The sequence below is a fragment of the Lampris incognitus genome, chromosome 8 (genome assembly GCF_029633865.1).
Source record: "Lampris incognitus isolate fLamInc1 chromosome 8, fLamInc1.hap2, whole genome shotgun sequence".
NCBI lineage: Eukaryota > Metazoa > Chordata > Actinopteri > Lampriformes > Lampridae > Lampris > Lampris incognitus.
This window is the reverse complement of record NC_079218.1, coordinates 14,477,205-14,490,870: the sequence shown is the minus strand read 5'-3', so window position 1 is coordinate 14,490,870 and position 13,666 is coordinate 14,477,205. Positions and strand designations below refer to the sequence as shown.

Below are 13,666 nucleotides of genomic sequence, written 5' to 3'. Positions count from 1 at the left end.
ATAATAATAGTGATAATAATAACTGGTAATAATAACAGTGGTAATAAAAATGATAGTGATGATAATAATAATAATGATCCCATACAGCTTCCAGCGTGCTAGTGGCGGTGCTGGGATCAGCGTCACGTGCTGTCTGTGAGTTGGATGCGAGGTGACAGGAGCGAGGTCTGAGACCCGCTGTGGGAAGCCAGCCGACTGGCGCCGAAGTCCTCCTTAATTAAAAGAGAGCCTCAGATCAAGGCGCGCTGTTTTCTTAAAACTTACAACAAAATGGCAAAATGGAGTCTGCGAATATTACAGTACACACCCTGTAATGCTCGGTCTGTTTTGACAAATACCTGGCGGGGACGGGACCCCGGCCATGTAAAAGCGGAGGGGGGGGTGACGTGAAGCTGCGCTATGTACTGCCACACACAAATCATGTTCAGAATCCCCCCCTGCCGTGTTGGGATACGCGATGAGGGTCACAATTGTCAAAGCGCGTGGTTTTTTAATTTTTTTTTATTTTAAATCATACGACCTAATATGGCCTGACAGGTGAACCCATGACAAGAATACAGTTTAGGTCAAGATTTACAGTACTATGCAGGCATACCATGCTATAAAAGAGAATTAAAAAAAAGGATAGATTGGCATACTTTATTTTCTACACACACTCCTACAAAAGCTCTTTTCTGGCAGCTGTTTTAGGCCATCTGAACACGGCCAAATTCCCTCTCAACGCTGCACATAATCCTCCAGATAATCTCCTGCCAACTAATTTTTGAACTGTGATAGAAAAAAAATAAAAAATACCCACTGCGTGCGAGGCGGCGAACGAATAACAGGTTTTGACCGCGACCAGAGGAAGCAAAAGCCTCCGCGGACGCTGCGCTACCCAGCCGCTGCTGACGTCTGTGCGGTCAACGCGTCCCTCTACACGGCAGCTAACCCGGTTACACGGCGCACAACCCATCCATTCATCCCAAACGAACCCCCCAGAAGCCACGGACTTAAGTTTGGCATGGGCTCTCCCAATCTTTATTCTCAAAGTGATTATTAGAGGCTATTTTACTTTCATCACGTGTCCCCCCCCCCTCTCCCGGGTCTGTCACCCACTTTCCTACCCTGCCGTTCGCGTTTGGCGGCGATGAAACCACGCCCATGACGCCGTTTAATTGGTAGAATAAACACTCCGAGGAAGTGGGTAAATACGGAGGAGTCACGTGTTCAACAATAACACTTTTTTTTCTCCATCGCGCTCGTAACAGAGCGCGTTCGATCTGTCCCCTCGCGCCGCAGTGTGACACTCCCGCCGCGGCAGGAGAGCCGGCAAGAAGGATCCGTCTCTCCCGTCCCCGCTGTCCAGAGAGCGCTTCGCCGGCCAATAGCTGTGCGTGGTGCCATTCACGGGAGACGCGTGGGAACCCGCAGCCTATCCTCCTCCTCGTCATCGTCCAGTCAAAACTAATCAGATCTTCTTACGGAGAGAGGGAGAGGGAGAGGGGTCAGCCGCACTCCGGACAATACGACCGTTAAGCTCTGCCGCGGAGGCGAAGCGGGCAAGTTTATCCGCGTCGTGATTTCGCGTCAGTCTGTTGCGTCGGATGCCCCGATGAGAGATCCGGTTGAGACGGGCGCTGCCATGGCATACCATCCTTTCCACGCTCACCGACCGGCCGCCTTCCCCATGTCCGCGCTGCTCGCCGCCGCTCAGCCGTCCTGTTTCCCCGCGCTGTCCTTCCCTCCTCCCGGCGTCTTCGCCAAACCGCTGACCGACCGCGCCGCGTCCGAGCCCGAAGACGCCAGGCTGCCCGGGACCCTGGCGCACCAGCGCCGTCCCGGAGTTTACCCGCGCTCCGTCAAAAGTTTCCACGTCGAAGAAGCGCTGGAAGACGACCCCCAAGTCACCTTGGAGGCGAGCGGTCTGTGGGACGAGTTTCACAAAATGGGAACCGAAATGGTCATCACAAAATCGGGAAGGTAAAAAAAATAATAAATTAATTAAATGAGCTTCTTCATCATGACTAACAGGGCAGTGCCATCAATACGCTCCTATATGAAAGCAGACGGGCCTATTCACCAGGCGCACACGGCCGATATAAGGGCTGTTGTGTCGATATGTAATGGGCCTCCACAAGGGTGATGTGCACTGTGTTGCTGATCTAGACTGGAAATTAGTAAACGTAACAAACGAAAAATCCTTAATACGTTTCCCCTTGAACTAGAAACGCCATCAAGTCAACAGTTCCATTTCTAGTCATCTTCCGCAACACCTCAGTAGTTTTTACGACCCAATAATCGGTCTGTATGTGGTCTCTTGACCTATGACCCACGCATTTCTTACCGTCCCCCCCCCTTCAATTTTATTGATCTGCGTCTCGTTGCAGGAGGATGTTCCCCCCCTTTAAAGTCCGTGTCAGCGGGCTAAACGCTAAAGCCAAGTACATCCTGCTGATGGACATCGTGGCTGCGGATGACTGCCGCTACAAGTTTCACAACTCCCGCTGGACGGTGGCGGGGAAAGCGGACCCGGAGATGCCCAAACGGATGTACATCCACCCGGACAGCCCTTCCAAAGGCGAGCAGTGGATGGCCAAACCTGTCGCCTTCCACAAACTGAAACTGACCAACAACGTTTCGGACAAGCATGGGTTTGTGAGTACGAGCGAACCGCCGCCTTGCTCGCGTGTAGATTTGGACCCGAGTCGCGCGGGGGTCGTGCGTGCCTCCTCGTGGACGTGAACGTGTCACCCTCACCGGAAGTTTAACGGCGTCTCGAACAAAACGGGTCTTGTTTACTGAAGAGCCCCGCTGGCGTCACGTTGGTGAAATTCACGCCACCTGACCGCGGCCTCTGCTTGAGGTTTTCGTGTTATTTTGTTCCAAAGTTGAGGATTTGCTCCAGACTGAGAAATTGCTAGATTTGAGATGATGATAATAATAATAATAAAATAATCCGCACATGACATTTAGACAGAGGTTGTGTTACTGCATAGGGAGCAATTACAAGCTCCGTGTTTGATTCAAAATGGAGTTGTCACAAATTCTAAATCGCTTAAAAGATTATTTTTTTTATCAGACCTAAGACGACGGATCAAGAGAATGAAAGCAAAACATGGTGCGTTGTTATTGGATTATATATCGCGGTGTTTCCACCGTATGATAGTATTTGACCCACGTTTCAATTGTAGACATGGGGGCCAATAATAGGAGTACATATGTATTTCGTTTTAGCTATGATCGTCGTCGCCATCAACATCATCCTTATAATCAATACCCTCTATTGATTTTTTTATGCCTGTGTGTGTTTTATCTGTTGTGTGAATTATTCTTTTTGTTATTTTATTTTTTGCTTTTGCAGACAATTCTGAATTCCATGCATAAATACCAGCCCAGATTTCATATTGTGAGAGCCAACGACATAATGAGGCTTCCTTACAGCACTTTCCGGACTTATGTTTTCCCGGAGACAGAGTTCATCGCAGTCACTGCATATCAAAATGATAAGGTAAGCTCTGATTCTCCCTCCCTTCTCTCTCTTTCTCTCTCACTCTCTCTCTCTCTCAAGGGCAAAATACAAACTCGTGAAAATTGCAGTGCACAAAAAAATTGCATGAATGCATTTGGAAAAAAAGAAGTTGATTTTTTCTTTTTCTTTAGCCTGAGTAATGTGAAAAGAACACAATTCACAGTCTGGAAGCAGATGGCTTAAAGGAGTTTTAGAACAAAAAGACTCAGACAATTCTCAGAGGCAATTGTAGTTCTAGGAGAAAGAAAAGGTCTTCAAACGAAGATCTTAAGCTGTTTTATGAACCTGCAACTTAGTCAGTTGGCATGATTTGCACCAGCCTCTCTGAAAGGCTATTATGGCTGATTTGCATTGCTCTGTCTTTTTTTCCCTTTCCGTCCTAAGATCACACAACTCAAAATTGACAATAATCCCTTTGCAAAAGGGTTCAGGGACACAGGGAACGGGAGACGAGAGAAGAGGTATGTAATTTGAGCCCTTTCCTTTGCCCGATGATGCATTTAGAATAGCCTGTTTTGGCTCATATGACACTGTGTCGACATATCAGTAGTAGGTCAATAGATGCATTAATTTCTGGTATGGCTGCAGGAAGCAGTTAACCCTTCCGCCGCTGTGCTCTAATGAAGACCAGTGCAAAGTGGATTTGGACTGTGCAGACTCAGATGACTCATCATGCGAACAGCCGTGTGTGAGGGAGACAGTTCATTCTCCGTCTGACTTGGTGACCAGCCCGCTGAAGTCCGTCCCAGACACTCAAGGTGAGCCATGTTATTAAGCAGCAGGGTCACAACCACTCTAAAAACACTTTCTTAACTATTAAGACACTTGGATAGTGCAAGTCTGTTTTTCCTTACAAGTAAACTTGATCTGAAAGTGTAGCCTGTATTTTGAATGAGGCATACCTAAACCGAACACCTTTTTTTTTTACAGACGACATACCATGATCAATACCTTGTGTGTGTGTTTAGATTTTACCGAGACGCTTGAATTTCAAAGTTACCTTATACCATACCTTAAACTTTGCCTTGGATCAGCGTGTTCCTCGATAATGTGAAATTTGTGATGGCTTTGCTTCAAAACATTGGCATTATATTCTGCTAAAGATAGTTAAGGAACATTATATTGTGCATGTATTTAACTGTAGAAACAGCATACCCTCACTTAGTAACTCTTGTCTAGCCATATGATTTGGATAGAGGTGTAGGGTGTTCGAGTTAATTTAACTAAAAATGTGAATGAGACGATGAAACTTAGAATACATTTTACTGACTTGAGGGGTAAATTGCATTACATTGTTGTAAAAAAAAATGCAGATACTCCCAATATTTTAAAAACATTCATACTGTATTGCTTCTGGTATCAGATTGAAAGTCAGTGTCAGATTGAACTGGGTCATCAGTTTATAAACGAAGCCTGTTACTGGCTGATAAGTTAAACAAGGCTAAATACATGGAGTAAATCAATAACAACAGAGACAGACATTTTATTATCTAATACCATCTTGGTAATTGAATGACTGAATGATCTGGTTAAGTGCACAATGAATTGATTATGGTATCGCAGTGATGTTCAATGTCAATATTGGGCTTTATCTTGCAGCTGAGAAGTTGAAACAGCTCAATAATGCTAAAAACTGGCTTTGGCGGCTCACATTCATATGCATATTGAGGACTTGAAAGTCTTAGTGCAGAGAGCGGCTTGGACAGTTAATGATGCTGCTAGAAATATGGCAGCTATTGGAAAATGGAAAAGACAGAGACGGTGAATCCCAATTATCAGTTCAGTGTCTTGATGCATGCTCAATAATCCAGGTAAGAAAATCAAAGAAGGTTGAATGAGTTTATCTGGACACAACGTTTATTTACAGAAACGTTTCATCACTCATCTGAGTGACCTCTTCAGTCTAAACTGACTGCAGGTATCCCCACCCTTATAAACAATACAGTTGCATGGTGTCCGGGTAGCGGCCTATTCCGTTGCCTACCAACACAGGGATCGCAGGTTCGAATCCCCGTGTTACCTCCGGCTTGGTCAGGCGTTCCTACAGATACAGTTGGCTGTGTCTGCCGGTGGGAAGCCGGATGTGGGTATGTGTCCTGGTCGCGGCACTAGCGCCTCCTCTGGTCGGTCAGGGCACCTGTTTTGGGGGAGGAGGAACTGGGGGAAATAGTGTGAGCCTCTCTCGTGTGTTACGTCCCCCTGGGGAAACTCCTCACTGTCAGGTGAAAAGAAGCAGCTGGTGACTCCACATGTATCAGAGGAGACGTGGTAGTCTGTAGCCCTCCCCGGATTGGCAGAAGGGGTGGAGCAGTGACCGGGACGGCTCGGAAGAGTGGGGTAATTGGCTGGTTACAATTGGGGGGAAATAATCCAAATAAATAAGTAAAACAATACAGTTGCATAATGACCCAAAACCAACAGCCAGTTTCATATGCAAATATGGGCATGACCATTAACTACAGTTTCAATGGCCGTGTGTACTATTCACATGGGACGGCAGAGTGGCGCAGTGGTTAGTGCTTAGAGGTTAGTCGTCCTCTGTGTGGAGTTTGCATGCTCTCCCCTTATCTGCGGTGGGTTTCCTCCGGGTGCTCCGGTTTCCCTCACCATCAAAAAGACATGCATGTTAGGGTTAATACTCCTGTCTGTGCCCCTGACCCCGAGGCATGGCAAAAAGAACTGGAATTGGTCCCCGGGTGCTGCGCAGAGGCTGTCCACTGCTCCTAGCTACACAACTAGAATGGGTTAAATGCAGAGGAAGAATTTGATTAAGAAAATATCTTAAAATAAAAAAAATCAAAATCACAGAAGATCCCAGAAGGTTGAATCACTTCATCTGGATACGTGTATTGACAGATATGTTTCGTCACTCATCTAAGTGACCTCCTCTTCAGTCTAAACCCACTGCAGGTATCCCCACCCCATCATGCAACAATATAGCTGCATAATGACCGAAACCAACAACCAGTTTCAAATCCTCTGTGAATAGTACACATGGCCATAGAAACTAGTTAATAGTAACTCTCATATCAGCATATGAAACTGGTCGTTGGTTTCGGTCATTATGCAACTGTATTGTATAATACAATAGTGTATAAGGGGTGGGGATACCTGCAGTCAGTTGAGACTGAAGAGATCACTTCAGTCACCACCTGAGTGATGAAAAGTATCTGTCAATAAACGTTGTATCCAGTTGAACTTATTCAACCTTATTTGATTTTCTTACCTGGATTATTCAGCATGCATCAAGACATATTCACAGAGGATTTGGGAATGTTTGCAATCACAGCATTGTGAGATGGCGACAGATGTATTCTTAGCACCCCCTTGGTTCAGGGATGGTGGTTCTGTGTTAACGTACACTATATGGACAAAAGTATTGGGAGACCTGGCCATTACACCTAAAGGAGCTTTTATGACATCCCATTCTCAATCCATAGGCATTAATATGACCGGGGCATGGTGGCACAGTAGTTAGTGCTGTCGCCTCACAGCAAGAAGGTCCTAGGTTCAAACCCCGGGGTTGTCCAACCTTGGGGGGTCATCCCAGGTCCTTCCTGTGTGGAGTTGGCACATTCTCCCCGTGTCCGCGTGGGTTTTCTCCGGGTGCTCCGGTTTCCCCCACCATCAAAAAGACATGCATGTTAGGGTTAATACTCTTGTCTGTGCCCCTGACCGAGGCATGGTAAGATGAACTGGAGTTGGTCCCTGGGCGCTGCACGGCAGCTGCCCACTGCTCCTAGCTACACAGCTAGGATGGGTTAAATGTAGAGGAAGAATTTCCCCACGAGGATCAATAAAGTTATAAAATATATACAAAATAAAATAATATGGAGTTGGTCCCCCCCCCCTTTGCAGCTATAACAGCTTCCACTCTTCTGGGAAGGCTTTCCACAAGATTTTGGAGTGTCTGTGGGAATTTTTGCCCATTCATCCAGAAGAGCATTTGTGAGGTCAGGCACTGATGTTGGATAAGAAGACCTGGCTCTCAATCTCCGTTCTAGTTCATCCCAAAGGTGTTCGATGGGGTTGAGGTCAGCGCTCTGTGTGGGCCAGTCAAATTCTTCCACACCAAACTCACCCAACCATGTGTAAATGGACCTTTCTTTGTGCACTGGGGCACAGTCATGCTGGAACAAAAAAGGGCCCTCCCCAAACTGTTCCCACAAAGTTGGAAGCATAGAATTGTCCAAAATGTCTTGGTAAGCTGAAACATTAAGATTTCCTTCACTGGAACTAAGGGGCCTAGCCCAAAACCTGAAAAACAACCCCATTGGAACTAAGGGGCCTAGCCCAACACCTGAAAAACATCCCCGTACCATTAACCCTCCTCCACCAAGCTTTACAGTTGGCAGTCAGGCAGGTAACTGGCATCCGCCAAATGCAGACTCGTCCATCAGACTGCCAGACAGAGAAGCGTGATTCGTCACTCCACAGATCACGTTTCCCCTGCTCCAGAGTTCAGTGGCAGTGTGCTTTACACCACTCCATCTGCCACCTGGCATTGTGCTTGGTGATGTAAGGCTTGCATGCAGCTGCTCGGCCATGGAAATCTGTTCCATGAAGCTCCCTGTGCACAGTTTTTGTGCTGATGTTAATGTCAGAGGAAGTTTGGAACTCTGCAGTTATTGAGTCAACAGAGCGTTGGAGACTTTTACATACTATGCACCTCAGCACTCGACCACGCTGTGTGACTTTATGTGGTCTGCCACTTCGTTGCTGAGTTGCTGTTGTTCCTAAATGCTTCCACTTTTCAATAATACCACTTACAGTTGACCGTGGAATATCTAGCAGGGAAGAAATTTCACGAACTGACTTATTGCAAAGGTGGCATCCTATGACAGTACCACGCTTGAATTCACTGAGCGTTTCAGAATGACCCATTCTTTCGCAAATGTTTGTAAATGCAGACTGCAGGGCTAGCTGCTTGATTTTTGTCACCTGTGGCAATGGGTCTGAATGAAACACCTGAATTCACTGATTAAGAGGTGTGTCCCAATACTTTTGTCCATATAGTGTAGATTGCCTCTTTGATGCCCCATTCAAACCAGCGTTCCTCCCTATAAAGGATGTACACATCTTCATCCTTAAAAGAGTAGCCACTGACCTGTAGATGGGTGTAGACTGCAGAGTCCTGGCCTGACAAATTAGCTCTCCTGTGTTGTGCCATCCTCAGTCGCGGGGATATTTGACAGTTTATATCCATTTAGCTCTGTTGCTGAGGCCGCAGCTTCAGGAAAGGCCCTTTGCTGTAGGTCGATTGTAGCCATGATGATATCAGTTGTTGTTATCATAGGGCTCCACACTGTGTTGGCATAGCTGGCACTCTGCCACATTCACCAACATTCAATTTGCACTCATGCACCTACCAAATGCAAAAAACGGCTTATCCAGTATTTTGTGCAACATGATCTAAGCAATTTCCTGTACAAGATCTGTGCAATATTATCAAATATTTCACAATACTGCCTACTTCATACCCCATGCATCACAGTAACTGGTTCTTATCATAGCAAACCCTTTAACATTGCTCATACTTGGATCTGTACTCATTCATATCTTATTATATTTGGTTTTTGATGATGACTTTGCTCTTTCTTGATTTATACATCTCGTATCTCACTGTACATACATATATGTTAAGTTACATGTAACTGAGAGCAACGTACCAAATCAGATTCCTTGTACTATGTGATCAATAAAAGCTGACTTGACTTTCCTTGATTATTGGTCATGTAGAAATTAGGGCTGGAGACTTAAGGGCTTGTGAATAAGATGATGTCAATCATAGTATTAATAGTTGATTAAGCTCTGATCAGGCTCACTGAGCGTTGGTGAAAGTCTTTTAAGCAGAATTTTGCAAATTTAAACTCGGGTGTCAAGACAAATGATCTAAACTTAGGCTGACATTGCTAACTTTCAGATAACCTGTGAGGACCAAAATAGAGTTATTGTCCAAATTTCCTGGCAAGCTACTCAACATGTGAACATGATTAATTTCTTTAGGGAGGAAATAGAGTGCAGTTAAGTAAGTGGCCTGATGAAGTGGGGGCAGGGGTGGGGTGGGGATGGGTAAGCGAGCCAGAAAGGCTTTGAGATAGAAGACTTGAGAAAAACAGCAGAAGATGTGATTGAATCTCTCTTGTTACATCTCAGCACATTTGCATGTCACACCTTTGTGAACTACAAGTGAAGTTAAAATGCTCCGTTCTTTCCTTCTGCAATTTAGGCTCGATGATTTATAGTACTTTGACAATGCATATTTTCCTCTCAAAATTTTTGCTTAAACCATGCCATTTACATGAAGACCAAACACAATAATGTGATTCCATAACATGCGTTCATATCATACAGGGATTAATCTCAAGCCAAAATACAAATCAAGTACTGTCAAATATAGTATTTAAGCATTACGTTGCAGAGAACCTGCAGAACACAGTATTTTACACCAGATTTCACAAGTTTTAAATCTCTTTCTGTCTCATGGGATAATCTTCCCGGGCCATGAAGGTCTCTGGCTTGTTATATTCCCACTCGTGAATTGCTGATGTGCGGACCAAGGTACCAGACTTTTTAAAAAAGCTTTTTTCTTTTTTTTTTTTAAACTGAAGTTGCAGTTGTTTAGAAGTTCTCTCACAGCACCATGTGTGGTTTCGTGTGAATTTTGATATAGAGAGGATGGTGTATCATGTCAGATGTATCATGCTTGTGTCCATACTGAAGGAAGTAAGGAAGCTGATAACATCTGAGATGTGTGACTCTATTGGCATGTGTCAATAATCTCCAATTTTCTGGGCTGCCTGGTTACATATTATGTCTTAGGTTCCAAGATGGCTCCTGGCTTTTGCTGCATGTCATGTCTGTCTCCCATGTTTCAGTTTTTTTAAGTGTAGTCTTTACAAAAGATTTGTATGTCTTCTCCTTGAAAACAAATATAGGCATTAAATAAATATGATGTTCTGTTGTTTATTTTTTGACAGGTGACAAGAACATTGGAAGTGATCAGGATGTTGATCCACAAGATGTGCACTCAACCCGCAGCAGTTCTGGGCCTGGACATACGTATGTGCAGAGCCAGCGGAGCCAGGAAATACTGTGCAATAAGTCTGGTCTCAGTAACAGTTTCGACATCCTGGAGTCAAGGAAAGAAATCCCAGCATACAGTGTTCCAAAAAATAAGCCCCCCCAGGAAAACACTGTCTCCAAAAAGGATGTAGACAGTAGTGTCTCTAATGAAATCAAAGACAGGATTACTCCTCTAACAGTGAAAACAGCAAGCCCAACACCCTTTGGTGCTGGTCACCTGCAGACCTTGGCTTTCTCAGGTTTGCACAATCACCAGTTGTTAAAGCTTGGGCAACCGGGCTTATTGTTTCATCCTGGACAGTTAACGTTGATTCCAGAGACATTTTCCACCTTGGGAATGGGACATCTGTTGGCCTCTGTGCCTCGAGTGAATGGCCTTGACAACGAAAGCCTTTCTTCTCTGAATATCGGCTCTCCAAGTCCCTTCCTTTTCCACCTGTCACAGGTGGGCTTGAATCAGCAGTGCCCTTAGCACTATGCCGCTAAACATCCCTGTTTGCCATACCCACAAGTTCAGTGTACTTGCAATGGATAGGCATGTAAAGCAAAGCTGTAATGTGTGCAAAATTTATGAAAATAATACTTTCAAAATAGTTTAGTATCTTGTGGCCTACTGACATATATAGCAAAAAAAATAAATGGTTGTCTCTACCAGTGAAATTTAGCTTTTTAAAAGAAGCAAATCTTTCAGTTCTGTATTCAAAATGACCACGCCGTAGGATCCTGGTCAACTCTGTGTAGTACTAATATCCAGTTTCACTTATCCCAAAGAAAAACAATTTTACTTTGTGATGTGACATTGCCAAATATTAACATTTAAAATGAAAGACAATTTGAAATGAACTGACTTGGATATTAGAACGACTGGGGCGTACATAATAATACTATACATTGTTAAAGGACACAATGGACATTGAACACAGTGTGCTGCCTGTTTGAAATAACCCATTCAAAATGGGCTTTTCTCTCAACTGCTGCAAGGAATGTGTGGTTTAGGATGGTGCAATGTGAATGCTTTACCAGCTTAGCGAAGTATTTTTATTGAAAGCTTTATTTTACTTATTGGCACACTATGCATTGTAATGAAATTAGTCACCATCACCATGAACAGAACATTGTGTGAGACTTGGTCCAGTTTGTTCTTGCAAAAAAACAACAAAAAACCCCAGCAATTACTGTATAAAAGAATTGTTCTGTGACTGTAAACTGAGATACATTTCTTTTTTGACATAGCTCTTATAAAACTGCAGTACACTAAGTTAACTAAACATGTAGTGCCTAAACTGAGTACAGCACAGTTTTCACTCTTTTTGGGTTTACATTTGCTGTTATCATTTATAGTGTTGGACCACTATCAAATGTTGGACCAACAACCCCATACGATGTAACATACAAAAACTTTATTTTTTTTAGATATCTTTGTGGTAAGGCCTAATGTTTTTGTCTGTTTGTTGATATTCTTTCCTGCAGTTATAACCTGTAATTCTGTTTTGTTTTAATTTACAGTACATAAAAATGTGTAACTTCCCTTTAATATCAGAAGTCAGACTATAAACTGATAATCAGAGAATCCAATTTTTATCACCGTTTTTAACATCTTTTTTTTCCCTTGCTTTTATACAGGCAGCGTCATTGTCACCTTTTGGAGGACTGTATTCACAGCCATCTGACTACTTGGTAGCACCTGCTGCGGTGGCACCGGCACTCCCAAAATGCTCTGCAACATCTAACCTGAGCAGAAACCATAGTTTCAGTAGCTCTCATCCTTGGTTGAGATTCAGCCCGTATCAGGTACCCACTGCTATTGCATCTAGTCAAAACCTACTCACCACCAGGTTGCCTGCCGGTCTAAGTGAGGAACCCAAGTTTCCCAAATCAAGCAGCACGGAGTCGAGTTCTGTGTTAAAGCACCACATTCACCAGGCAGTGGCCAACCAGAAGACCACCTCCCCCAAAACCACTTTTAAGGACTCTACCAATGAACTGCGAAATATACAAAGACTAGTTAAAGGACTTGAGAGACCAGCTATGTCCCCTGCAAAAGACTCTTCAAAATTGATGTGATGACTGTCTAGATGCAGTGGAAATGCTGTGATGGAAATTGGTGCACTAAGGAACAGGGCACATAGTCAAGATCAACAAGGTGTACGTGACAAGCACCTAAAACGAATACAATCACATGTTATGAAATGTCCTTGGAGTTGCAACTTGAGTCATCAATTTGTGGCCCTTGCTGGATATGTTGACAACGTGCCCTACATCTGAGAAGGCCCACAAAGACTAACAGCTTTTCAAAGGGACAACATGGACGATGTTCTCTGGAGTTCTTTGGGGGATACACGTGCTGCGCAACGCTTGAAAAGAGAAAGAAAGAAAAAAGACATTTAACATTTTGAAAATCTCTACAGATGGATAATTTACAAACTGTTCAAATATTACTCTGTGCAATCATGTAAATATTTAGTTTCCAGCTTGTTGCTTTTATTTTTCTTTATTTCCTTTTACATGGAAAAAAAAATGCCACGATTAGTATTTGATGCCTTTCGAAGCTGAGTCACATTCGAGTATTGCTAAAAGACCACCGCTTAACCCGTCACCGAGATATGAAAGCATTGCATACCACCTGTTAAAGATTTCACATTCAGTTGTTTAAAAACGCACCGCTGTGGAACTGCAGGAGAAACTCAGGACTCTTTTTTTTTTACACCTTCGCTGAAGACATATCTCATGAGTGAAAGTGATTTGGCAAATGTTTTGCCAGTTTATTCAGGTAACTGCTATTGTTTAGTTCTTCACAATGAAAATAAAAAAAGCCTGCCATTCACATTCAGTGTCATTGTGTTAATATGTGGTGCACAACTGAGATGTGCAAATTCTCATAATGAAATGGCAGTAAAGCTGCAACGGGCTTTATAAACAATATGCAAAACTGCCCCTGTAAAAGGAAGTTTGTGCAGCTTGTTCCTATTGTCAAAGATAGATAGGCCACATGTAATAACTCCTCTGCTCTTTTATCTGTCTTTAACATCCTTTTTTTTGGGGGGGGGGGTGCAATAGTCCTAGCATAAA

The 13,666-nt window shown here is 43.8% G+C and overlaps 1 protein-coding gene across 1 annotated transcript in view; it reads left to right on the top strand.

Annotated features, from left to right (window-relative positions):
* The first annotated feature begins 1,594 nt into the window (after window positions 1-1,594).
* Window positions 1,595-13,666, top strand: part of LOC130116285 (T-box transcription factor TBX2-like) — a 29,629-nt gene continuing 17,557 nt past the window's right edge. The window contains exons 1-6 of the mRNA XM_056284206.1: window positions 1,595-1,962; window positions 2,370-2,637; window positions 3,344-3,490; window positions 3,896-3,972; window positions 4,100-4,269; window positions 10,492-10,724. Coding sequence (XP_056140181.1) covers window positions 1,595-1,962; window positions 2,370-2,637; window positions 3,344-3,490; window positions 3,896-3,972; window positions 4,100-4,269; window positions 10,492-10,724 — 1,263 coding nt within the window. The remainder of the gene's footprint in view (window positions 1,963-2,369; window positions 2,638-3,343; window positions 3,491-3,895; window positions 3,973-4,099; window positions 4,270-10,491; window positions 10,725-13,666) is intronic.